General features: G+C 46.1%; 1 protein-coding gene across 1 annotated transcript in view; it reads left to right on the forward strand.

The window, feature by feature from the left end:
* LOC147689434 (exocyst complex component 1-like) overlaps positions 1-23,717 on the forward strand; it is a 1,248,358-nt gene extending 1,224,641 nt beyond the window's left edge. The window contains exon 19 of the mRNA XM_086939926.1: positions 22,021-23,717. Coding sequence (XP_086796052.1) covers positions 22,021-22,176 — 156 coding nt within the window. The 3' untranslated portion in view covers positions 22,177-23,717. The remainder of the gene's footprint in view (positions 1-22,020) is intronic.
* The last annotated feature ends 1,466 nt before the right edge of the window (positions 23,718-25,183 follow it).

Consider the following 25,183-nt stretch of genomic DNA (forward strand, 5'->3'; position numbering starts at 1 on the left):
CTTAAAATAGAGACAGAGAACTTCTTTGAAAATAATAAAATAGGTACGACTAAACAGGTCACTTGGGACGCATACAAAGCTGTATTAAGGGGGAAACTATTAAATTTGGGAGCATATAAAAGTAAAATAGTCAGGCAAGAGATAAAGGATCTGGAAAACAACATCAATTCCCTAGACTCTAAACTGAAAGTGGAAAAGTATACAATCAAGAAAAAGGAATTGGAAAGAATGAGGCAAAACCAGAAAGAAAATCTGGAAGATACACTAGAAGATAGAGTACGTACAAAAATGGGAAGCAAGTAAACTAAGAAACCATGAATACGGAGAAGGATGTGGAAAGTGGCTTGCGTGGAAATTAAGAACAGACCAAACCAGAAATAAAGTAGGAAGTATACAGTTAGATGGCCAGATGAATCAAAGTACTGATGAGAATGATATCAGACAAGAATTCAAGAAATTCTTCACAGAATTATACACGGAAGACACGAACCCCTTAGAAAGTCAGATTGAAGAGTACCTTGAGGCCATACCATCTTTAGCCTTAACTGAAGAAGAAAAGGAAGAGCTGAATAAAGAAATCCAGATAAGTGAGGTAGAGGAAACAATCAAGAACTTAAAAAAAGGTAAAGCAGCTGGCCCAGATGCCCTACCAAATGAACTCTATATAATACTAAAGGACACCCTTGCACCATATATTACAGAGTTAGCAAACTTGATCCTCATACAGCAAGGTAAAATCCCGGATTCCTGGAATGACGCTGTAATAACTGTCATACTGAAACCAGGCAAGGACCCTAGCAGATGTGAGTCTTATCGACCTATATCGCTGCTTAACGCAGATTATAAAATTTATACGAAAATAATGGCTGCTCGGCTAGGAAAGGTAATGCCTCAACTTATAAATGCGGACCAAAAAGGATTCACTAAAGGAAGGCAACTGCATGAAATTACTCATGAACTCCTGAGTACTATTGATATAGCTACACAAGAAAAAATTCCACTTACAATATTAACTATCGATGCCGCAAAGGCTTTTGATAGAGTTAATTGGCTCTTTCTTGAAAAGGTCATGAATAAAAACAACATAGGCCAACCATTTATCCAAGCCATGAAAGAAATTTACAAAACACCAAAATCAAAAATCCTAGTTAATGGCAGCCTGACAGAAGTTGTGATCATAGGAAGAGGAACCAGACAGGGATGCCCTCTCTCACCTCTGCTTTTTAATTTATATATTGAGCCATTAGCAAACAAGATAAGAAATACTAAAGAAATCACTCCGTTCATGTATCATAACTGGGGAAAAAAAATCGCACTATACGCAGACGACTTGATGATCTTTACGAAGGATTATGTGCTTTCCAAATCAACCATAGAAGAGATCTTAAATACGTTTGGAAAGATTTCAGTATACCAAGTAAATCACTCCAAAACTGAAATAATGACCTGGAATACGCACTTCAAAAACCCAAACATTAAAAATGAAATAAAATACCTAGGAATATTAATAAATCATGATATTGAGAAAATCCCACAACGTAACTTAAACAAAGTAGCGGGAGAAGTGAGAAAATTACTCAAAGTATGGTCTTGTCTTCCACTTAGTATTATTGGAAGATCAAATATAATTAAAATGACAATTTTGCCCAAGTACACCTATCTTTTTAATACCATTCCCTTAGAATTTGGAAAGTCCTTGTTAAAAAAACCACAGGGAGAAATTGCAAGCTTTATATGGGCCTCAAAGGGAACGAGAATATCCTGGAGAAAACTGAGAAGAAGTAAGCAACACGGAGGTCTAGCAAGCCCAGACTTGATGGAATATTACAAGGCATTTCAATTAAAAAATATACGGATACTACTTAGAACCCACTATTATTATCCAAAACATTTGCAAGTAATGACAGATTCAGTAGATCATTTTTTATTCAAATTTGGACACCCCAAATACTTTAAAAAAATAAAATTGAAGACTTTAAGAGAGGCAGCGAAGCTATGGATACAATTTAGAACAGCTCTGAACATTTCATACTACAGCACATTGGCCCCTATATGGGAATCACCAGGAACCCCAGAATATCTAAAAGACTCATTGGCAAACACCCTTAAACTAGCAAACATTAACTACTGGGGCCAACTACTAAGAGGATCCTCTCTGGTCACTTGGAAAGAATTACAAAGTATCACCTACGGTTCATTAGCTAAATTTAAATATTACCAATTGTCAAGCTGGGCCAGAACCATCCCCAAAAATAATCAAGACACCGGTAGTTTGGAAAAAGATATGGTAAAAGACTCACAAATTAAAAAAGAGATTGCAAAATGGTATTGGACCTTTATTGAAGCAGCAAATAAGGATACACGGATTGCGGATGAAATCTGGGGGAGAGACTTACAAATAGACAACTTGGATAACATATGGGAAAAATCGGTTGGGAAATGTTGGTCAACCTTAAAGTCAGCGGCTCTAAAAAGGAATCACTTATACGCAATACACCGTGCATATTGGACTCCGAAAAAGCTTTCCAAGTTCAAGAATGCTGACGTAAAAAAATGCCCGAAATGCGGGGAAGGAAAGGCAGATGACATCCATATGTTTAAAAACTGCCCAGCTTTGGAAGGTTACTGGGAGGAAGTCGGTAAGACCGTGAGTATGATCATACAGAAACAGCTAATTGTAAGTACAACTTTAATTCTTTTTGGGTTAGAAGATACTAATGATGGAATAATATTATCTAAATATCATGAGAACCTGCTTTTTGTACTAATAGTACTAGCTAGAAGGGAGATATGTGTTAACTGGCTGAATGCGTTACCTCCAACGCATGGGGCATGGATGAACTCTGTCATCAGGGTTAATAAATTAGATAGAAAAGGGACATCCTCCAAGAGATTTAAATTTTGGGAAATTTTGGAAAACTATCTAAATTCCAATATAGGGTTGACTCAAACAGTCCTATGATTATTGCGAAAAGACATCTGGTGGACAAGTAAAATACTTGCCGAGTAGTCAAGGTGACTAGCTCATACCTCATTCGCAAACCAGATCTCCTAATATATAATGGACTAAGGATACTCCTCTGAACAACTTCTCAAATACGAAAGATTAAAAGGGCCGCTCCGGAAATCAAGATCAGAGGCAGAAACCTAAAGCTCCATCTATATAAGAAATCGCAATATGAGGATAAAAAAAAATAAATAAATAAATAAATAAAAAGAAAAAAAAAAGGTTACTCTCTTCTCGACAGGGAGCCAATGGAGGTCTCGCAGTTGTTGGGTGATGTGCTCATGTCGAGGGATGCAGAGGACGATAATGGCTCCGGTGTTCTGTATAATCTGGAGTTTGCGGAGCAGAGCCTACTTGATTCCGGCGTAGAGGGTGTTTTTGTAGTCCTGTCTGCAGGTTATGAGTGCGTGGGTGACGTTCTTTCTTGATTCAGGGGGGATCCATTTGAAAGTCTGGCGTAGGATGCGTAGGGTGTTGAAGAAGGTGTAGTGGACGGTGTTGACCTGTCGGGTCATGGAGATGGAGGTGTCGAGTACCATGCTGAGGTTCCGGGCATGGTCCATGGGGGTGGGTAGGCTGCTCAGGGCAGTTGGCCACTAGGTGTTGTTCGATGCGGTGGGGAAGAGGACGAGGACCTGTGTCTTCTCCGAGTAAAGCTTCAGGCAGCTGCTGCTCATCCAGGATGCAACGTCCTTCATTCCTTCCTGGAAGCTGAGTCTGTTGGTGATGGGATCCTTGGTGAGGGAAAGGATGAGCTGGGTGTCATCGGCATAGGAGACCATGTTGAGTCTGTGCTGTCTGACGATGGCGGCAAGGGGGGCCATGTAGATGTTGAAGAGTGTAGGGCTGAGTGAGGATCCTTGAAGTACTCTGCAGTTGATCTCTGTGGGTTCAGAGAGGAAGGTTGGCAGTCTGATGATTCTTTGGGTTCTGCCGGTGAGGAAGGAGTGGAGCCATTCAAGGAAGGTTCCCTGTATGCCGGCGTCGTGGAGTCTGGCGGTGAGTTTGCTGTGGGAGGCTGTGTCAAAGGCTTCTGAGAGGTCTAGTAGAATGAGGTCTGTGGTGTGGCCTTGGTCGAGGAGTTTGCGTATGTTGTCTGTGGCGGCAAGTAGAGCGGTCTCGGTGCTGTGGAATCCGGATTGGGATGGGTCGAGGATGGAGTTCTCTCGATGAATTTTGTTGGTTGGTCTTTGATGGCCTTCTCTGTGACTTTGGCCGCAAAGGGGAGGAGGGTGATGGGTCTGTAGTTTTCGAGGTCCGAAGGATCTGCCATGTGCTTCTTGAGCAGGGGTTTGACTTTCTGCACATTTCCAGTCATTTGGAAAAATGCCGGTTTTGTGGTGATGATGGTGCGCCGTAGTTCCGGTGCGATGACGGCGGCGGCTCTGTGGAAGATGTGTGGAGGGCAGGGGTCCCTGAGTGCTCATGAGTGGATGCCTTTCATGGTTGATTGGGTGTCTTAGGTGGTGGCTGGGGTCCAGATGGAGATGGTGGGTTGGCTGGCATTGTTGGAGGAGGGAGTGGTTTCAGAGTACGGTGTCGGTTCGTTGAAGTTGTCGTAGACGGACTTGATTTTGTGATGGAAGTAGAAGCTGAGCTTGTTGCAGAGGTCTAGGAGGGGGTGATGTCCGGGGCCTCACTGGGGGGTTTGGTGAAGTCTTGGATGATGCTGAAAAGTTCCTTCAAGTTGCTAGAGTTGGCGGTGATCTTGTTCTGGTTGAAGGTCATTTTGGTTGATCTGATGAGTTGGTGGCATTCTGTATGTAATGTAGTCTTCTGAAGTTTTGCTGTTTTGCCAATTCTTCATGAGACGTCTGCAGGTGCGTCTGGATTCTTGGATGTCCTTTCTGGGGCACTGTCTGTAGGGGTTGCGAAGGGGTACAAGTTTGCCTGTGCAGTTGGTGATTCATTTGTGTAGGTCTTTGGCTGCGAGGTTGGTGTTTTTCGAGGTGGAGGGGGCATTGAGGGTGGAGTTGAGGTGCTCCTTGGTGACCTTGCTCCAGTTCCTCCGCGGTGGGCAGGGTGCCGGTTTGGGGTGGGGTGGGGTGGGTTTGTCGACGCAGTGGTGGTCCGTCCAGAGGGGTTGCTTGGTGTGGCTGAAGTGGATGTTGTTCCATCCTGCGTAGATGGAGTTGAGGGTGTCTCTTGCCATGTGGGTGGGGGTGGTGACAAGCTGGTTCAGACCGAGGTTGTCCAGCAGAGTGGCGGGATTGGGGTCATTGAGGTTCTCAAGGTGGAAGTTGAGGTCTTCGATGAGTATGTAGTCTATGGAGGGAAGGGTGTAGGGTGTGATGAGGTCAGCGATGGTAGGTGAATGCTGTTTGAGGTCCGGAGGGCCTGTAGGTGAGGGTGAGAATCCGGATTGGGATGGGTCGAGGATGGAGTTCTCTCGATGAATTTTGTTGGTTGGTCGTTGATGGTCTTCTCTGTGACTTTGGCCGGAAAGGGGAGGAGGGAGATGGGTAAGTAGTTTTCGAGGTCCGAAGGATCTGCTGTGTGCTTCTTGAGCAGGGGCTTGACTTTCTGCACATTTCCAGTCATTGGGAAAAATGCCGGTTTTGTGGTGATGATGGTGCGCCGTAGTTCCGGTGCGATGACGGCGGCGGCTCTGTGGAAGATGTGTGGAGGACAGGGGTCCCTGAGTGCTCATGAGTGTATGCCTTTCATGGTTGATTGGGTGTCTTAGGTGGTGGCTGGGGTCCAAATGGAGATGGTGGGTTGGCTGGCATTGTTGGAGGAGGGAGTGAAGTGGATGTTGTTCCATCCTGCGTCGATGGAGTTGAGGGTGTCTCTTGCCATGTGGGTGGGGGTGGTGACAAGCTGGTTCAGACCGAGGTTGTCCAGCAGAGTGGCGGGATTGGGGTCATTGAGGTTCTTAAGGTGGAAGTTGAGGTCTTTGATGAGTATGTAGTCCATGGAGGGGAGGGTGTGGGGTGTGATGAGGTCAGCAATGGTAGTGGTGAACGCTGTTCGAGGTCCGGAGGGCCTGTAGGTGAGGGTGCTGCGTTGTGTGGTTGTGGGCCTTGTCTGTATCTGGAAACTGAGGTGTTCGGTGGTGGACGGGGAGTAGCCTGTGCTGGAGGTTGTGAGTTGGAGGAAGCTCTTGTGTGTGATGACAAGTCCTCCTCCCTGGCGGTTGGGGCGGTCCTTCCTCTGGATATTGTATCTGGGGGAGGGCTGTGGCGATGTTGGATTGGACGTCAGGCGAGATGGTGTCGAGAAGGTCCCAGATCTCTGCGACATGTCTGTGCGGGGAGCGCAGGTTGGGAAGGATGCACCCCAGGTCTTTGGGGATGTTGGCGTTTGGCGTGGGGGCAACGGCCGTGGGGGTGTAGAGAGTGTTGAAGGTTCGGTGGCAGTGTCAGCAGGAGAACTGGCTGTGGGTGGATTTCAGTGTAATCAGATGGCAGTTGTTGTTCTTTCCGGAGTTGAGACCAAGGAGGACCAACAGGATTTTATTTGGTGCACCTTCGGCGTGCCAGCAGCGCGGCCCCTCAACGCGGCCTCTCTACGGTACGGTAACCATTAAATAGGGAAGGCGGAGGTAAGCGCAGAAACTGGCACATGGACGAAAACAAGGGCACAGGCACAAAAACGAATGAAAAGGGCAGAAAACAGGCACAAAAATTACAATAAAATTACAATGAGAGGCAGACAAAAGACAAAGACAAAATGGGCACAACAACGCAGACAGACAACAGTGGAACAGCAGAAGAGCAAGGCTCTCTCACTGGACTACTAGGGATGAGGCGCAGGCAGGAGCCTGCGGGTGGAGGAGTGCCTTGAACACCTGGGCCTCATTTCAGAAAAGTGACGCATCGCGTGAAAACAGCGATGCGTCTCTTTTCACTGCACCCTCCTTGCAACACCAATGATGTGTCATATTTACAGTATGTCACATCATGTCGCAAGGAGTTACAGATACGTCAGTATTTCTGACGTATCTGTAGGTGCAAAAATGACACATTGCTGGAGTGTGTCACAAAAGTGCAGCAACTCCAGCAGTGGATCATTACACATGGGCAAGTCCCGTGTGAAATGTGCCTGCCTCAGTCTTACGCCTGCCATGAGCCAGGCGTAATATATTGACGCATTTGTGTCCTAGAAGTTGCGCAGTGAAATCTTATAGATTTCACTGTGTCACTTCTACGACCCTTTCTTGCATCGGAACACCCCCCCATGCATACATTATACCTGGCGCAGGTATAATGTGGAGCAGGGGTTTACAAAGTGACGCATCTACCTAGATGCATCCCTTAGTAAATACGGGGCAACAGGGCTAATTTTTTACGCTGCTGGTGCGTCACAAAAAGTGACGTACCCGCGGTGCAAAAGTGACGCAAGGGCTCATAAAAAAGCCCCCTACCTGGGAGAGAGGTGTCTGTGACGGCGGCAGGCGAAGCTACTGCGGAGCTGCTTGGGTGGAGAGCGGGACTCTGGCCAGGTGGTCAGAGGCTATATTTAACAAAGAGGGGAGGTAGAGTATCAAGTGGGATTCCTACTCCACGGGCACTGTTACATAAACAAGAAGAATCCTACCACTTATTGGGAAGAGAGGTGAAGAAAGAAAGGGGGACACTCAGTGTTGTGTAAAATACCCCTCACACACCAACAGGCCCCTTGGTGTCATGCTTCATCATCGGGGTCTTCGCACCCTGCTAAGGGGATGCGGCACGCTACGACCTACGACTACGCGGGAGCGTTGACAGTTCAGTCTATGTGTGGTGTGTGTTGAGTGCAAGTGAAAGGAATAGGATGTGAGTGGGAAGTGTAGTGAGAAAAATTAAAAAGGACCTGGCCAGTGGGTAAAAAGAAAAAACTTTATTCTGTACCTCTGGCTGGTACTATTAAAAAAAGTGCTAGATGGCGAGGTTTTGTGTCTTAGTAAGGGACAGAACCTCTGGTGTGCGTCGACATGTTTCGGTACAAAAAGTACCTTCTTCAGGACGGGGCACAACTCCCAACCCTACTCACGTTTCTCTACAGAACAAGATTATTGTTCTAACTTTCCTAAAAAAGTGATTATATTTACTGAAGACAAATACAATGTGCCTACAGCGGTTTTACTTGAACATGTAGTTACATGTCCTGAAAAAAGAAAAAAGAGCGTTAGGTTTGGTTACCATATAGGCTGGCTCATACAGGTGCAGTCACCTGGAGCCCCAAAACGGTTGTTTTAACCTGTAAAGGAAAAAGAGACACACAGAACACATAACACACAAACTCACACACACTTATGACAGACTTAGGGTTCAGTGTTTTCAAACATACTTATTGTATAAGCTGGTTAAAGCCTCATGGGCAATTTCAGAACATCAGGGTAGGTAGGTAGGTGGATCCACAATCTATAGGAATAGAAGGGTGGAATCAATGTTGTTATCTCTACTCACTTGTTGGACTCTGTAATGTGCCCACGGAGTGTAGACTCCGTTTTAGTGAATACTCACGAAATCCGCCTTAGTCGGCCTCTTTCCTCCACCCTGTGTTGCTCCGTCGTAAATGATGTACGGCTGAGCTTGATGGTATTTATAGGCGGATGCAGCGCGTTCTCATTGGTTAATTAGTGGAAAGGCTCATGACCACACCTGGGTGATATCCCTGTTGACGCCCCTTCCATGCATGTGATTTGTCACATGTACCATGCATATCATTGTCATTCGTTAATTACCGGGTTTTAACCTGTCCAAATATGGACTTTCCGCTTGTTATCCACTCACACTCCGTTATTTTTGCTCGCGTTGGAGGGAGCCCGTGTGATGCAGCCTCCGTTCTATTCCTCGCGCATGTGCGTTGTCGGGTCTTCGAAAGTACCTTTGCGCATGCGCGCAGGCGAGACTTCGGCGTTCCAATGCGCATGCGCATTGGTCTAGTGTGGTGTTGCGCATGCGTGTTTGCTATTTCGCCCGGTTAAATCATTCTTATTATTGTGGGTAGTGCACTTTGAAAAAGTAACCAGATGGAGTTTGATCATGTGGATCTGCTCTTGTTGATTTCATCACGGAGGTCGTACCATACAGTTTCTAGTGATAATTTGGTATAGTTGACCATGCCTTCTTATGTCATTCTTACAGGTGGTGGTACCCAATGTTGGGGATAGCACCGCTGTTTTGCCCGTTTATTCACTCACTGTTATTCTCGATATTGCGTTGTGGAAGGGACCAAGTGGGTCACTGGAGATTTTGGTTCATCTCCTTTTGACATAGCCACGGAGGTACCGTTTGTAGTGATATTATGGTGTGATTTGATCATATCATCATGATTCATTTATTCAAATGTTGGTACCAAATGCCGGGCTAGTTCCTATGCCAACTAATTGTTATCCCTTATTTATATCTGGGGGTCTTTTAGGAGACTTGGCTCCATGGTATGTCATCATTAAGTCCGGTGACATGGGTTGCCAGGCGGAACACCCAACGTTGTTCCTTTTGGAACAGACCTGTCTCGGAGGGTAGTCGTTCTATTACGGTCCAGCGGAGGTCGTTGACGCAGTGCTGGTGTGACAGAAAATGTGTTGCCATCTTAGTTGTTGTCTTCTTACAGCGTATATTACTTTTGTGTTCCCCTATCCTTATCTTGACGGGGCGGGTGGTCATGCCTACATATTCTAGTCCGCATGGGCAGGTGACTAGGTAAATCACATTCTTTGTGTTGCAGTTAGTAAAGTGGCGTTGCTCCCATGTTGTGCCATTTCTGAAGTTTAGGTTTTTACTTTTTTGAGTTTGGTGGCAACAACTGCAATCCCCGCAAGGGAAGTGACCTTGTACAGTAGTTACATTGGGTCTTTCCATCTGGTTTGTCCGTGGTCTGGTATGGACCACAATGTCCTTTATGTTTCTGCCCCTTCGGTGCGCATGCATCGGTTTCTCAAATGATAGACCTCCACAGTTCAATATGCCCCAGTGTTTATCAATGACTTTTGACACCTGATTTGATATGGTGGAATAGGTTGTTACACAGATCGGCCTCTTGTTCGCTTCTTTTTCATGAGGATTATCTTCTATGAGTGGTCCATACCAGACCACGGACAAACCAGATGGAAAGACCCAATGTAACTACTGTACAAGGTCACTTCCCTTGCGGGGATTGCAGTTGTTGCCACCAAACTCAAAAAAGTAAAAACCTAAACTTCAGAAATGGCACAACATGGGAGCAACGCCACTTTACTAACTGCAACACAAAGAATGTGATTTACCTAGTCACCTGCCCATGCGGACTAGAATATGTAGGCATGACCACCCGCCCCGTCAAGATAAGGATAGGGGAACACAAAAGTAATATACGCTGTAAGAAGACAACAACTAAGATGGCAACACATTTTCTGTCACACCAGCACTGCGTCAACGACCTCCGCTGGACCGTAATAGAACGACTACCCTCCGAGACAGGTCTGTTCCAAAAGGAACAACGTTGGGTGTTCCGCCTGGCAACCCATGTCACCGGACTTAATGATGACATACCATGGAGCCAAGTCTCCTAAAAGACCCCCAGATATAAATAAGGGATAACAATTAGTTGGCATAGGAACTAGCCCGGCATTTGGTACCAACATTTGAATAAATGAATCATGATGATATGATCAAATCACACCATAATATCACTACAAACGGTACCTCCGTGGCTATGTCAAAAGGAGATGAACCAAAATCTCCAGTGACCCACTTGGTCCCTTCCACAACGCAATATCGAGAATAACAGTGAGTGAATAAACGGGCAAAACAGCGGTGCTATCCCCAACATTGGGTACCACCACCTGTAAGAATGACATAAGAAGGCATGGTCAACTATACCAAATTATCACTAGAAACTGTATGGTACGACCTCCGTGATGAAATCAACAAGAGCAGATCCACATGATCAAACTCCATCTGGTTACTTTTTCAAAGTGCACTACCCACAATAATAAGAATGATTTAACCGGGCGAAATAGCAAACACGCATGCGCAACACCACACTAGACCAATGCGCATGCGCATTGGAACGCCGAAGTCTCGCCTGCGCGCATGCGCAAAGGTACTTTCGAAGACCCGACAACGCACATGCGCGAGGAATAGAACGGAGGCTGCATCACACGGGCTCCCTCCAACGCGAGCAAAAATAACGGAGTGTGAGTGGATAACAAGCGGAAAGTCCATATTTGGACAGGTTAAAACCCGGTAATTAACGAATGACAATGATATGCATGGTACATGTGACAAATCACATGCATGGAAGGGGCGTCAACAGGGATATCACCCAGGTGTGGTCATGAGCCTTTCCACTAATTAACCAATGAGAACGCGCTGCATCCGCCTATAAATACCATCAAGCTCAGCCGTACATCATTTACGACGGAGCAACACAGGGTGGAGGAAAGAGGCCGACTAAGGCGGATTTCGTGAGTATTCACTAAAACGGAGTCTACACTCCGTGGGCACATTACAGAGTCCAACAAGTGAGTAGAGATAACAACATTGATTCCACCCTTCTATTCCTATAGATTGTGGATCCACCTACCTACCTACCCTGATGTTCTGAAATTGCCCATGAGGCTTTAACCAGCTTATACAATAAGTATGTTTGAAAACACTGAACCCTAAGTCTGTCATAAGTGTGTGTGAGTTTGTGTGTTATGTGTTCTGTGTGTCTCTTTTTCCTTTACAGGTTAAAACAACCGTTTTGGGGCTCCAGGTGACTGCACCTGTATGAGCCAGCCTATATGGTAACCAAACCTAACGCTCTTTTTTCTTTTTTCAGGACATGTAACTACATGTTCAAGTAAAACCGCTGTAGGCACATTGTATTTGTCTTCAGTAAATATAATCACTTTTTTAGGAAAGTTAGAACAATAATCTTGTTCTGTAGAGAAACGTGAGTAGGGTTGGGAGTTGTGCCCCGTCCTGAAGAAGGTACTTTTTGTACCGAAACATGTCGACGCACACCAGAGGTTCTGTCCCTTACTAAGACACAAAACCTCGCCATCTAGCACTTTTTTTAATAGTACCAGCCAGAGGTACAGAATAAAGTTTTTTCTTTTTACCCACTGGCCAGGTCCTTTTTAATTTTTCTCACTACACTTCCCACTCACATCCTATTCCTTTCACTTGCACTCAACACACACCACACATAGACTGAACTGTCAACGCTCCCGCGTAGTCGTAGGTCGTAGCGTGCCGCATCCCCTTAGCAGGGTGCGAAGACCCCGATGATGAAGCATGACACCAAGGGGCCTGTTGGTGTGTGAGGGGTATTTTACACAACACTGAGTGTCCCCCTTTCTTTCTTCACCTCTCTTCCCAATAAGTGGTAGGATTCTTCTTGTTTATGTAACAGTGCCCGTGGAGTAGGAATCCCACTTGATACTCTACCTCCCCTCTTTGTTAAATATAGTCTATAAGCAGCGCGCAGCTGCGGGAGTTTTTGTCCCCTCAGACATAACAGAAACACACACATCGAAGTACACACACTTAGGTATAAAAAAGAAGTCAGCGGTACACCCACAATGGAAGACGAACATGGCCTAACCTTTGCAGAGGATGAGATCGATAAAATTCTAGCAGACAGCAACCTTTTTGAGGGTTTGTGCAACCAGGATACAGGCCCACAAACTAACGATTGGAACGAACTACTAAATCTCAGGCGTAACCAAATAAAAGCAGCATTACATGGCCTATTTATGACCCAGTACTTGCGTAACAAAATGGCACCCCCGGGCCTTATTGTGAAAAACGAACCACTAATCTTCCAACATGACATGATTTTTAAAAAAGAGTGGTCACTGATCTCCTGGCACTGCTCAAGGGATTGGTTAGTCCTAATAATAAAGACAGCAGCCAGGATCACCCAGGAACTAAAGATCGAAATAAATAAAATTGAAATACAACTGAAAACATATATTTCACCCGAAGACCTCAAAATAAGACTGGATGAATTAAATCAACAAATGACCGAGTTCGAATTCAACCTAAAACAAAGCAAAACTAACAAACTAACCAAAGATGTGGCCAAATTCACCCCGGAAAGTGCGTATCCCTACACAAAAGTGGACTATGTTTCAAAGAACAACTACAGCGACACGGACAGTGAAACCTCTGACACTGGCTCATCAGGTTCCAATTCCAGTGGAAACAAAGGGAACAGACAAAGAAGGGGAGGATGGCGACAAAGACGCCAACAATTCCCCAGACAAAGGGGATGGCGAGGATATCAACCACCGAACCATTTTCAACAATTCATGGGCCCACCGCAATTTAATCCCTTCCATTATGGTCCTATGTGGAACCAGGAATATAATGAGGGTTACTACGGGCAACAACAACCGTATGGAGGAAACCAGCAGCCTTTTTTAGGGGCCCGCCAGAACGCACGAGGGAAGAACCGGAAAGGGAACAATGTGATGTGGGAAGATCAGGAACAACCCAACGCCCGAACGACCCGGAGCATGACGGGATCACTACCCAACCAACCATCAACCAGCAAGAGGGGGACCTAGTGGTGAACCTCGCACCCATTGTTTTGACAACGATGCAGAAAAATGTCCTAAACAAAGGATTGGGGTATGTACCCACTCAGAAACCTGACATTTTCAAGCTCAATGTAGAATTACAAGACTTTTTCAGGAAACTGAAACTACAGGCTTTCTTTAAGGATAAACCTTTACCCGAAGACAAGACGGACACAGGTCTGAGACTAAAGTCTACTTTCACCCCTCCTGACTCAGGTATCCCCATGGAGATTCTAACCTTTGAGAAGGCAGTGATAACGGAGGTCAACAAACTGAACTCACTAGGGAGGAATGTCTTCCACAATACCAGTGGAGAAGAACAACAAGCACTCCGGGAATTAACGGCTAACAGCGAATTAGTCATCAAACCAGCTGACAAGGGGGGAGCAATAGTACTGCAATCCCTTGAGAAATATGACGGAGAATGCCAACGTCTACTATCCGACGAACGGAACTACAAAAGATTGGAGAGTGATCCAACAGAACGACTAAGAACACGGATTGGGGGAATGGTGGAGGAAGGACTTGCCCACGACTGGATCAGCAAAAAGGAAGCTGAATTCCTACAACAACCGACCCCTAGGATACCGTATTTTTATTGTATTCCCAAAATACACAAGAACATTGACAACCCACCTGGAAGACCAATAGTCTCCGGCATTGGATCCATCCTGGAACCCCTATCGAAATTCTCAGATGCCTTTTTAAGACCGATGGTACAGGCTACAGATACGTACCTGAAGGACACCAAATCGGTATTACAACTGCTGGAAAATACCACCTTTGATCCAACCGCGCAACTAATGATAAGCTTAGACGTGGAAAGCTTATACACAAGCCTGCCCCATGAAGAGACATTAGAGATCATCGAAGAAGTACTCTTCAGCAACACTTGGAAATACCAAACACCGAGAAGTCTGGTCCTAGAGTGCATCACCATGGCCCTCAAAGACAATTTTTTCCAGTACAAGGAGGTACTTTACCTACAAACCCACGGAACGAGCATGGGTAGTACTTTTGCTCCGAGCCTAGCCGGACTTTACGTCTATCACCTAGAGGAACACAAGATCCTCCATGAAAGTAACCCCTACCGCCCCCAGATTGTCACCTGGAAACGATACATCGATGACATTTTCATCATCTGGAACGGCGATGTCAACAGTGCAATGAATTTTGTAACCTGGTTGAATACCCAGAATGATTATCTGAAATTCACAAGCACCTTCTCAAATACATCAATGGTTTTTCTCGACTTGAATGTCTACAGTGAGGATGGAAGGTTAAAAAGCACCACACATTTCAAACCGACCTCCAGAAACTGTCTGTTACGTTACGACAGTTTCCACCCAAGACACCTAAGGGAGAATCTACCCTATGGGCAATTCCTGAGACTCCGGAGAAACTGTACAGAGTTGAGTGAATTCAACCGACAAGCGAAAGATCTCAAAACCAAACTTGTACAAAGGAAATACCCCACAAGAACAATCGACAAAGCGATGAAGCGCGCTAAAAACAATCATAGGGAGGCACTCATAGAAGATAATCCTCATGAAAAAGAAGCGAACAAGAGGCCGATCTGTGTAACAACCTATTCCACCATATCAAATCAGGTGTCAAAAGTCATTGATAAACACTGGGGCATATTGAACTGTGGAGGTCTATCATTTGAGAAACCGATGCATGCGCACCGAAGGGGCAGAAACATAAAGGACATTGTGGTCCATACCAGACCACGGACAAACCAGATGGAAAGACCCAATGTAACTACTGTACAAGGTCACTTCCCTTGCGGGGATTGCAGTTGTTGCCACCAAACTCAAAAAAGTAAAAACCTAAACTTCAGAAATGGCACAACATGGGAGCAACGCCACTTTACTAACTGCAACACAAAGAATGTGATTTACCTAGTCACCTGCCCATGCGGACTAGAATATGTAGGCATGACCACCCGCCCCGTCAAGATAAGGATAGGGGAACACAAAAGTAATATACGCTGTAAGAAGACAACAACTAAGATGGCAACACATTTTCTGTCACACCAGCACTGCGTCAACGACCTCCGCTGGACCGTAATAGAACGACTACCCTCCGAGACAGGTCTGTTCCAAAAGGAACAACGTTGGGTGTTCCGCCTGGCAACCCATGTCACCGGACTTAATGATGACATACCATGGAGCCAAGTCTCCTAAAAGACCCCCAGATATAAATAAGGGATAACAATTAGTTGGCATAGGAACTAGCCCGGCATTTGGTACCAACATTTGAATAAATGAATCATGATGATATGATCAAATCACACCATAATATCACTACAAACGGTACCTCCGTGGCTATGTCAAAAGGAGATGAACCAAAATCTCCAGTGACCCACTTGGTCCCTTCCACAACGCAATATCGAGAATAACAGTGAGTGAATAAACGGGCAAAACAGCGGTGCTATCCCCAACATTGGGTACCACCACCTGTAAGAATGACATAAGAAGGCATGGTCAACTATACCAAATTATCACTAGAAACTGTATGGTACGACCTCCGTGATGAAATCAACAAGAGCAGATCCACATGATCAAACTCCATCTGGTTACTTTTTCAAAGTGCACTACCCACAATAATAAGAATGATTTAACCGGGCGAAATAGCAAACACGCATGCGCAACACCACACTAGACCAATGCGCATGCGCATTGGAACGCCGAAGTCTCGCCTGCGCGCATGCGCAAAGGTACTTTCGAAGACCCGACAACGCACATGCGCGAGGAATAGAACGGAGGCTGCATCACACGGGCTCCCTCCAACGCGAGCAAAAATAACGGAGTGTGAGTGGATAACAAGCGGAAAGTCCATATTTGGACAGGTTAAAACCCGGTAATTAACGAATGACAATGATATGCATGGTACATGTGACAAATCACATGCATGGAAGGGGCGTCAACAGGGATATCACCCAGGTGTGGTCATGAGCCTTTCCACTAATTAACCAATGAGAACGCGCTGCATCCGCCTATAAATACCATCAAGCTCAGCCGTACATCATTTACGACGGAGCAACACAGGGTGGAGGAAAGAGGCCGACTAAGGCGGATTTCGTGAGTATTCACTAAAACGGAGTCTACACTCCGTGGGCACATTACAGAGTCCAACAAGTGAGTAGAGATAACAACATTGATTCCACCCTTCTATTCCTATAGATTGTGGATCCACCTACCTACCTACCCTGATGTTCTGAAATTGCCCATGAGGCTTTAACCAGCTTATACAATAAGTATGTTTGAAAACACTGAACCCTAAGTCTGTCATAAGTGTGTGTGAGTTTGTGTGTTATGTGTTCTGTGTGTCTCTTTTTCCTTTACAGGTTAAAACAACCGTTTTGGGGCTCCAGGTGACTGCACCTGTATGAGCCAGCCTATATGGTAACCAAACCTAACGCTCTTTTTTCTTTTTTCAGGACATGTAACTACATGTTCAAGTAAAACCGCTGTAGGCACATTGTATTTGTCTTCAGTAAATATAATCACTTTTTTAGGAAAGTTAGAACAATAATCTTGTTCTGTAGAGAAACGTGAGTAGGGTTGGGAGTTGTGCCCCGTCCTGAAGAAGGTACTTTTTGTACCGAAACATGTCGACGCACACCAGAGGTTCTGTCCCTTACTAAGACACAAAACCTCGCCATCTAGCACTTTTTTTAATAGTACCAGCCAGAGGTACAGAATAAAGTTTTTTCTTTTTACCCACTGGCCAGGTCCTTTTTAATTTTTCTCACTACACTTCCCACTCACATCCTATTCCTTTCACTTGCACTCAACACACACCACACATAGACTGAACTGTCAACGCTCCCGCGTAGTCGTAGGTCGTAGCGTGCCGCATCCCCTTAGCAGGGTGCGAAGACCCCGATGATGAAGCATGACACCAAGGGGCCTGTTGGTGTGTGAGGGGTATTTTACACAACACTGAGTGTCCCCCTTTCTTTCTTCACCTCTCAGGTGGTCAGAGGACCTGCTCCATCAGATTCTGAACCCTCCTATATCCCCTGGAGGTAAATCAGAAGGGTGGGGCAGAGGTGGGTAGGATGCTGATATGACGTAGTCATCTGTTCATACAAAGGCAGCTATCTGTCAGGGATCTCCCCCTCTTCTCTTTCATCATCAGATGATGATGGATCATCCCTCGGGGGCACTGCGAGATGGAGGCAGGCGGCATTCTAGGTGTAGCTGGCAGAGGGAGAGGTGCTAGAGGAAAAAGGGTGTCAGGTTGTGGCGGTGCACCAGGCTATTGATCAGGGGTTGCAGGTGTGAGAAGTTGGCCTGATATGCAGTGCTCACTATTCTAGTGATCACTATGCATCATTCCAAACGACCCTTATTGATGATTGGTTGTAAGTCAACCTTATAGACCAACTATCCTAGTAGCATGGACAAGAGCAGTCTTTAGGCTAAACTCTAGAGGGCGTGTTAAGCCAGCTGTTATACCATCACATATACCCCTTGAACACCAAGCGAAAGGACACCACACAAGTTGTTATGAAAATAAAAGGATATTTATTTATAACAAGTCTACCCTGATCTCTTTATGAGTCAGGGAGCTAAACACACAACAAAACTCTTATGAAAATACTTTAAGTTGCACAATTTACACAAATGCCCGAGGGGCACGAAAAACCATATACTACAAAAGTGGAATGCGAAATACTAGCAGGTAAGTAACAAGATCCAGAGGCTTCAGGATCGCTAGGACTACACTACTGAACCTTCAGGTTAGGAGCAGGAGGCCTAGGGAGAGCGGGTGCAGAGTGTGCTCTCTCACGCGGGATGCTAGATTTCGTAAAGTTACAGTTATCGGACGAATCCGACTAGTTAGGCTGAAAACGAAAAAGGATCTGGACACTTAGATAGTGAACCTACGTTGGAGCACCGAAATGCTCAAGTTACCTAGCCCAGGGGCTGCGGCTGCATAGGGTTCAAAAGACGTCGGGAATCCTCGTTACAGTCTATGGAGCCTGAAAGAAGAAGTTGCTGGCAGGCGACCAGTGATGAAGTTCGATGTGATCCAAGCCTGGATCCGAGATGGAGACGACCTGAAAGCAGAGGGGACTCAGTTCTTGATCACTAGCCAGTGATCAGATGGGCACCAGGATGGCACCGGATGAAGTCACCTCGACCAGGTGAGTGGGCGACGCTGGGCTCTGCAGTCTCTCGGACCAGGAGGCATTGTCGGCGACCAGGATGGAGGTGCGAGCTGTTCCACGAAGGTGTCTGCTGTCGGCGATGCTGGACCTAGGATTGGGGCAACAAACCTTGGCAAAGGCAAGCCCACGCGGTGGACTCAAAATGGAGTCTGGAGTGGACCAGGAGGGTCCGGGGTGCTCCTTTGTTTGAGGGGAGCAAGGGCCAGTCTGGAGCAACCAGACCAGCAATGGAAGTGTCGTGGTTCGTCGTCAGGAGGGCCACAAGCCAGCAGGCAAGTAGCCGGACAACGCGGTGAGCAGCAAAGAGCAGAAGGGCCCCACGCAGATCTCGTGGATGCTGGGGGGCTGGACTTCGTTGCTGGAGCTGCTCAGGGTTAGGGCTTCTCAAACCCCAAAGCACTCACTCGAGGATCCCTCGGCGGTCGTGCTGGATAAGCGTCGTGCAGTTTTGAAGATGGCCGGTCCCTTCAGGTCTCGTCACACCCGCGAATCTCAGTGGGCTGATGATGCAGGTAGAGGTCAGTGGTGCCAGGGAATCCGGGTCTCGTCGAGCTGGGCAGTCTTGATCCGGAGGATGGACTTGCAGCAAACCGCATGCGCTTAGATGGTGCCCGCTGGTGCAGGGTGGCTACTCCTTAGCCACAAGGGAGAGTCTTCAGAAAGGTTCAAGAGTTCTTTCGTGGAAAGTCATCAAGATTCAGAATTATCCAATTTGGGAAGGGGGCCCGCTCCTACCTTTATACTAAAGAAAGGGACTGGCACGCGACTAGGTCCTGCCCATGGGTGGGACCAGGAGGGGGGTGGTTACACCCCTCTCCCTTGTCCGGACTTTCCCCAGCTCAGGGGCTGGTGTGCCCCTGGAACTGCTTCAAACCGGCAGATGCATAGTGAGCACCGGGGTGCCACTTGCAGTCACCTTCCTTCTCAGCCCTGCCTACCTGGGATACACAAAACCCTGTCTGGGATGGTGCTAGCACCGCCCCTGACAGGAAACCCTTTGTCCAAGCTCTCCTCGCTGGAAGGACTCCCAGCAGCAGGAGGTCAGACTTGTGTCTGTGGTGGCAGCATCCATTTTGTGATGCTGAGGCTCGAGTTAACTTTAACCGGGGTTCACAGTTACATACATGTCGTGTCCCTCTAGAAGGGTGGAATGCTAACCCCGTCGCCAGAATTGGCGAGGGGTTAGTATTCCAATTCGTATGACACCTTACTCGACATGTTTTGATAAAGCGATACCAAAGATAGCAAATAACCGCGAGGATTATAATGCACTTAAGAGTATATGGTACGTGTTATCATGGAACAGCTATTAGGACTTGGTTCCGCAAGCTGCCGACGAGCTCAGCTCATGCCAGAGCACCATCTCACATAATTCCAAGCACTCTGCCTCCAGGATTGTTAAGGCCTGCCATAGGAGTGACTGATAGGAATTCATGTGTCCATTTTAGGGTTAGATATAGGTATACTATATCTAAAGCAAAGGGTGATTACACCACCTTGCCCCAGCTGTCGTGCTGCCAGTTGTGTCAGATTTAGATGGCCAGCCAGGGGTGGCATAATACATGCTGCAGCCCCTGGTAGGCCCTGGGTACACCTATGCCCTGGGTACCTAAGGTACACTGTACAGGGACTGATAAGGTGACTCAGTATCCAATTAGATATATACCTAAGGTACATGGAATCCATTTTACAGAGAGAGCAGTAGGCCTGGGGCCCTCAATAGCAGGGTCCCAGGTCAACTAAGTCGAAAAACCAGCAAAACACCAGGCAAAAGGTTGGGGGTAACCATAGTCAGGTATCCACCCTCCTACAGCAGGAACTGCCTCCAATAATCCGTTAGCATTGCTTAGAGACCCTGTTCCAATGAGGTAGGAAGGTGAGCAATATCCTGCTGAGGTAAAGGGTCTTAATACTATCGTCGGCCCTCATAATGCCTTGGAGGTGTAGGGTAGCAATGTTGGTAATAATGACATTCTTGCTCATAATCGTCATCTTCCATCTGACATTTAACATTCAGTTCTGATGGACTGTGAGCAGGACCAAACAGTCCATCCTCATCATTAGATTACCCAATGTCCAATAGATGACTTGAGAGTAAAGGAGAGACTTTGCTGGGTGAGGTGACTTCAGGACGCAGAAAGGTTTATGAAACTTAGAAATCTTAATTGTCATAGACTGTGGCGTCGTCATCCGAGGAGTGTTGTCTTTCTTTGGTGTCATGGCTGACGCCGTTGACAGAGAGATTGTCAACTGGATCAACATCAACGCAGTTGTCAACAGCAGCGTGTGGTTCAACGGACTGGTCGACGGAGGTGTCGGCAGGGACTTCATCGACACCTAGATCTTCGTCGATGAGATGGGTGCATCAATGTTGGCTGTCATCGTCCTTTTCGCCATCCATGATGAGATGGTGGTACTAGTGGTCGACGACAATCTCAGTGTCGATAGTGAAGGCATTGTTGAGAAGGATTTTGAAGAGGATTTCTGCTTTGTAGAGGTCTCAAGAGATGATGGTGATCCCTATCCTTTGATGGTGAAGAGCCAGGTAATGATGATTCGGATGAGAAATGTTTGTGCTTCTCCTTCTTCTTGGAGCTGTGAGGCGAGTGAGAAGTGTTCACAGATATTCTGGACTCCTCTGGCATTCCATCTTGTGATCTAGCCCTCTTGTGAGACCTAGCAAAAATGTCACTATCTACCTCAGGAGAAGACTTTCGAGCTTTCGAAATCGGAAGCTAGAGTAGTAGGCTACCTTCTCTGTCCCTCAGAGTTTTTAAGGAGAAATTCCAACAAATCTTGCATTCTTTCACATCAGGTTTTGCATAAAGGCGGAAAATGTAGTCCATATGTAGGACTAAAACATGCACTCTTTTCTCCCCACAGGTCTTACAGGGACGGAAGAGGCCTTAGTGTCAGACATATTCGAGTAGAAGTTGAAAATAGCTTCGAATGAGAAAAAACTGAGCAGAGCTCAGGGAGACTCTGCTCCCTTCACACACCTGTGGTGAAAATATGAGGCATCTCTTGTGAAGGTTATAGAGGGTTCTGCACCCTGATTAGTCATAATGTCATGGCCTAGTGCCATTTTAGCCTATGATAAGTTTATACATACTGCTTTACTATGGTACCGAGGGACTCCCACTTCTATGACGGGGAATGATTCAGGCAAGTGAATCAATGAAAGATCCAATACTGGATAACAGTCCTTCCCCTGCCTTCCCCTGCCTCTCTCCCCAGTGCATACTGTGCAGTAACAGCCCATCCCCTGCTTCTCTGTGCAGGTAGTGAGAGTGGCATGGAGTGGTAAATACTGTGCAGTAACAGTCTGTCTCCTGTTTCTCTCCCCAGGTGGTGTGGCGTGCTATGGAGCAGGAGTTTCTCCGGCAGTATCACGAATTTGAGGACTTGATCTGCCGCTGTTACAGAGGCTCTGCGATTTCCATGAGCTTCTCTGTTGATGATTTGCTCAACTACTTCAGCGAAATCACTGAGGCCCATTTGTAACGTTAGTCCTGGCTAGGCCTGCCTGGGGCATCGCTGTTGGTGTGCAAGTGTTCATTGTACATGACGTTTTACTGTGTATGTTTAGCTTACCATACAGTGGCCATGGGCAGACAATTGTGCATTCTTGTTCTTCGTATCTCCCCCTTAGGGTTGCCCTAGTGACCACTGTGACTAAAAGTAAATTGAGTGTGAGCACAAGAGACATGATTTCTTTTGAGTGATACAGACAGACTGGGATATGTCTGCTTTCTCCATGATGTCAGTGAATGCCATACTCTGAGTGGCCACTGGGTGTCCCTTCAACACCACATTCATTCTAGTGCCATGAATTGTCAGAATGTCAATGCAGTACAGGTCTCTGTGTTGTCCAGGGTGTCAGGCAATGCCATACTGCGACTGTCCACTACGTATTGCTGCTGCACTAGTGTTTTTCTACCTTCAAACCTCTTACAGTGTGACACTTATTCCTGTCCCTGCACAAATCCCAATCTGCTTCTCTCAAGACTGCAGCTCCTGCCAAACATTGGCAGGTTTGTGAGTGTCCCTGCTGCACTGGTCTGTCTGGCTCTAAATCTCAACTACCATGCTATGACTGATCGCTGTGTGTCACTGCTTCAACAGTGCTTCTATACCGTGACTGGCTACGACTGTAGCAGATCAGCCCTTTCTGTACCGTGAGTGGCTGCGATAGAAGCAGCTCAACCACTTCTGTGCCGTGACTGGCTACGACTGAAGCAGCTCAGACCCTTATGTACTGTGAGTTGCTACGACTGAAGCAGCTCAACCACTTCTGTGCCGTGACTGGCTACAATGGAAGCAGCTCAGACCCTTCTGTATTGTGACTGGCTACAACTGAAGCAGCTCAGCCATTTCTGTACTGTGAGTGGCTACGACTGGAGCAGCTCCGACACTTCTGTACTGTGACTGGCTATGTCTGAAGCTTTATCTTGACTTCCAGGAGAGGTTCTAGCAATGATGTGAGACTAGACTTTGTGAGATGAGTGGACGTAGAAGTATGGACCCAAGAAGAACGCCATCCCTTGTACAGCTTAGCACACACTGACATGTTTATTTAAATACCTCTCAGTCTTGTTCCCAATGTCCTCCTCTTCCTCTCCAGCTCCCCTCTTCTGTTCGTTTTAACTTTTCCTTTCTCTGCCTCCATCTTCTCGCTTCTCTTTTAGTGAACTCCCCCTTTCTCATCTCCCTCATCTTTCCTCTTCTGTCCTCTTTAACTTCTCCTTTCTCGCCTACTGCTCTTTAACTCTTCCTTTTTCCCTTCCATCTTCCTTTCTTCTTAACTTGTTGCTCCCATTGCACCTTCTCTCTTCTGCTCTTTAACTCCTTCGTTTGCCCCTTCCTTCTTCCCATTTTCTTTAACTCCTCTTTTTTCCCCCTTCCATTTTCCCTTTTTCGCCCGCTTCAAATCATCCGTTTTCCCCTTCCATCTTTTCTCTTTCACTCCTTTCTCCCTCTTCCCCTCGTTTAAATTCCCTCTTTCTCACCTGTTCCATCCCCCCTCTTCCACTCTCTTTAACTCTTCTGCCCAGTTAAGTCAAGTGTAATGTTTTCATTTTTGTGAATTTGATAGTTTTTAAAATGTTTGCAATAAAGAGAAGTTATTTACATTAATCCTAATGACATTGTCTTTGTCAAATGGTGTGAATTAATTGAGCAACAAATGTGATACATTATCTCTACCCAGGAAGTCTGTGGGAGGTGCTTTTATTTACCACTAGTTAGGTGGTTCTGGAACTAGGGATGAGGCAGGTGTTGGCGCACCTCCAGATATTTTAGGAAGGAGTTCAGCAAGACAAATGAAACAAGGTAACAACTCTGTGCCACCATATGACCTCTATGGGTTCACAGCCATAAAAGGTGCACCAAAAAGCTGCCTTTAAAGCTAGTAAGGGTTTGTTTCTTTATCAATTTAAGAATAGAATGGGGGCCACCTGTTTGACGCAATGGTGTTAAGAATATGTTCAGCTGAGTAAAATAGCCGGTGTACCTCAAGTAGTAGTTACAGATTCTGAATATTCTTATATACTCCAACTCTAAACAAGGGAAGCCAATCACATGCCTTGTCACATTGATTCCAGCTATGTAGAAGTTTGGACTTTTAAAAATCAGGAAGTCATTGTCACAATCCCTTCCCTCACCGCAGCAGGCTCCTCGGGGTCCAGCGCCAGTGGCTTATCAAGGCAGATATCCATTGGTCAGTTGGGAAGCTGGGGATGTAAAGCTCAGTTTAATGAATGGCATTAACCCCACTTTCCAATGACTTTCCGCTGTCGAGATCTCTATAAAACTCTGCTCTATCAAAGTCGTTCAGGGTCTATATAAATCATTTATTTTAGAAATTTGCGGAGGGAAAATGAAATTACATAAGCACAAACATTGCAATTATGCGCATTTGGTTGTATAGAAGGCAGATTAATTCAGATTTAAAAAAAACTTAATACCCGACCTGGAAGGCAATATACTATAGCATGTTTTAGAGAACAGCAACGAGCACAAAGGCTTGGACAGTTCGTGGAAGTGAAACTGGTACAGCAAGCCTCTATCAGCACGGTGCAGAAAATATTGATGAGAATTAAAGTTAGGTTGCTGGCCACGTTTCTGGCAGGGAGCTCAATTGAAAGGCTTAGACAAATTTGAAGTACTTGAGCCTGAGTTAAAGTAAAGTAAGCACATTAGTTAAGCCGTGAATTTGCAACAATGATAACAGAATACTGCGACGCGCCAACCAAAATGGTTTTTGAAAAGCGAGCAGAAAGATTAATTATCGTAACTCTGCTTGTCATCATGTGCAGGCGCAGAAAGAAACCAAAGGAAACAGATTAGTCTAGATTTAAATCACTTAAATGCGCGATAGACCAGGCCAGTTTTGGAAAGCCCGGGTCAGCTGCTGGCACCTCTGACTCTTAGGAAAGGGAAGGGGCTGCTATTGTTTCCTGCTCAGCCCCCTGCAAACACCTCAAAGAGTTACACAACAAAACAAGTGCTC

Source organism: Lissotriton vulgaris, chromosome 10 (assembly GCF_964263255.1).
Source record: "Lissotriton vulgaris chromosome 10, aLisVul1.2, whole genome shotgun sequence".
Taxonomy (NCBI): Eukaryota; Metazoa; Chordata; class Amphibia; order Caudata; family Salamandridae; genus Lissotriton; species Lissotriton vulgaris.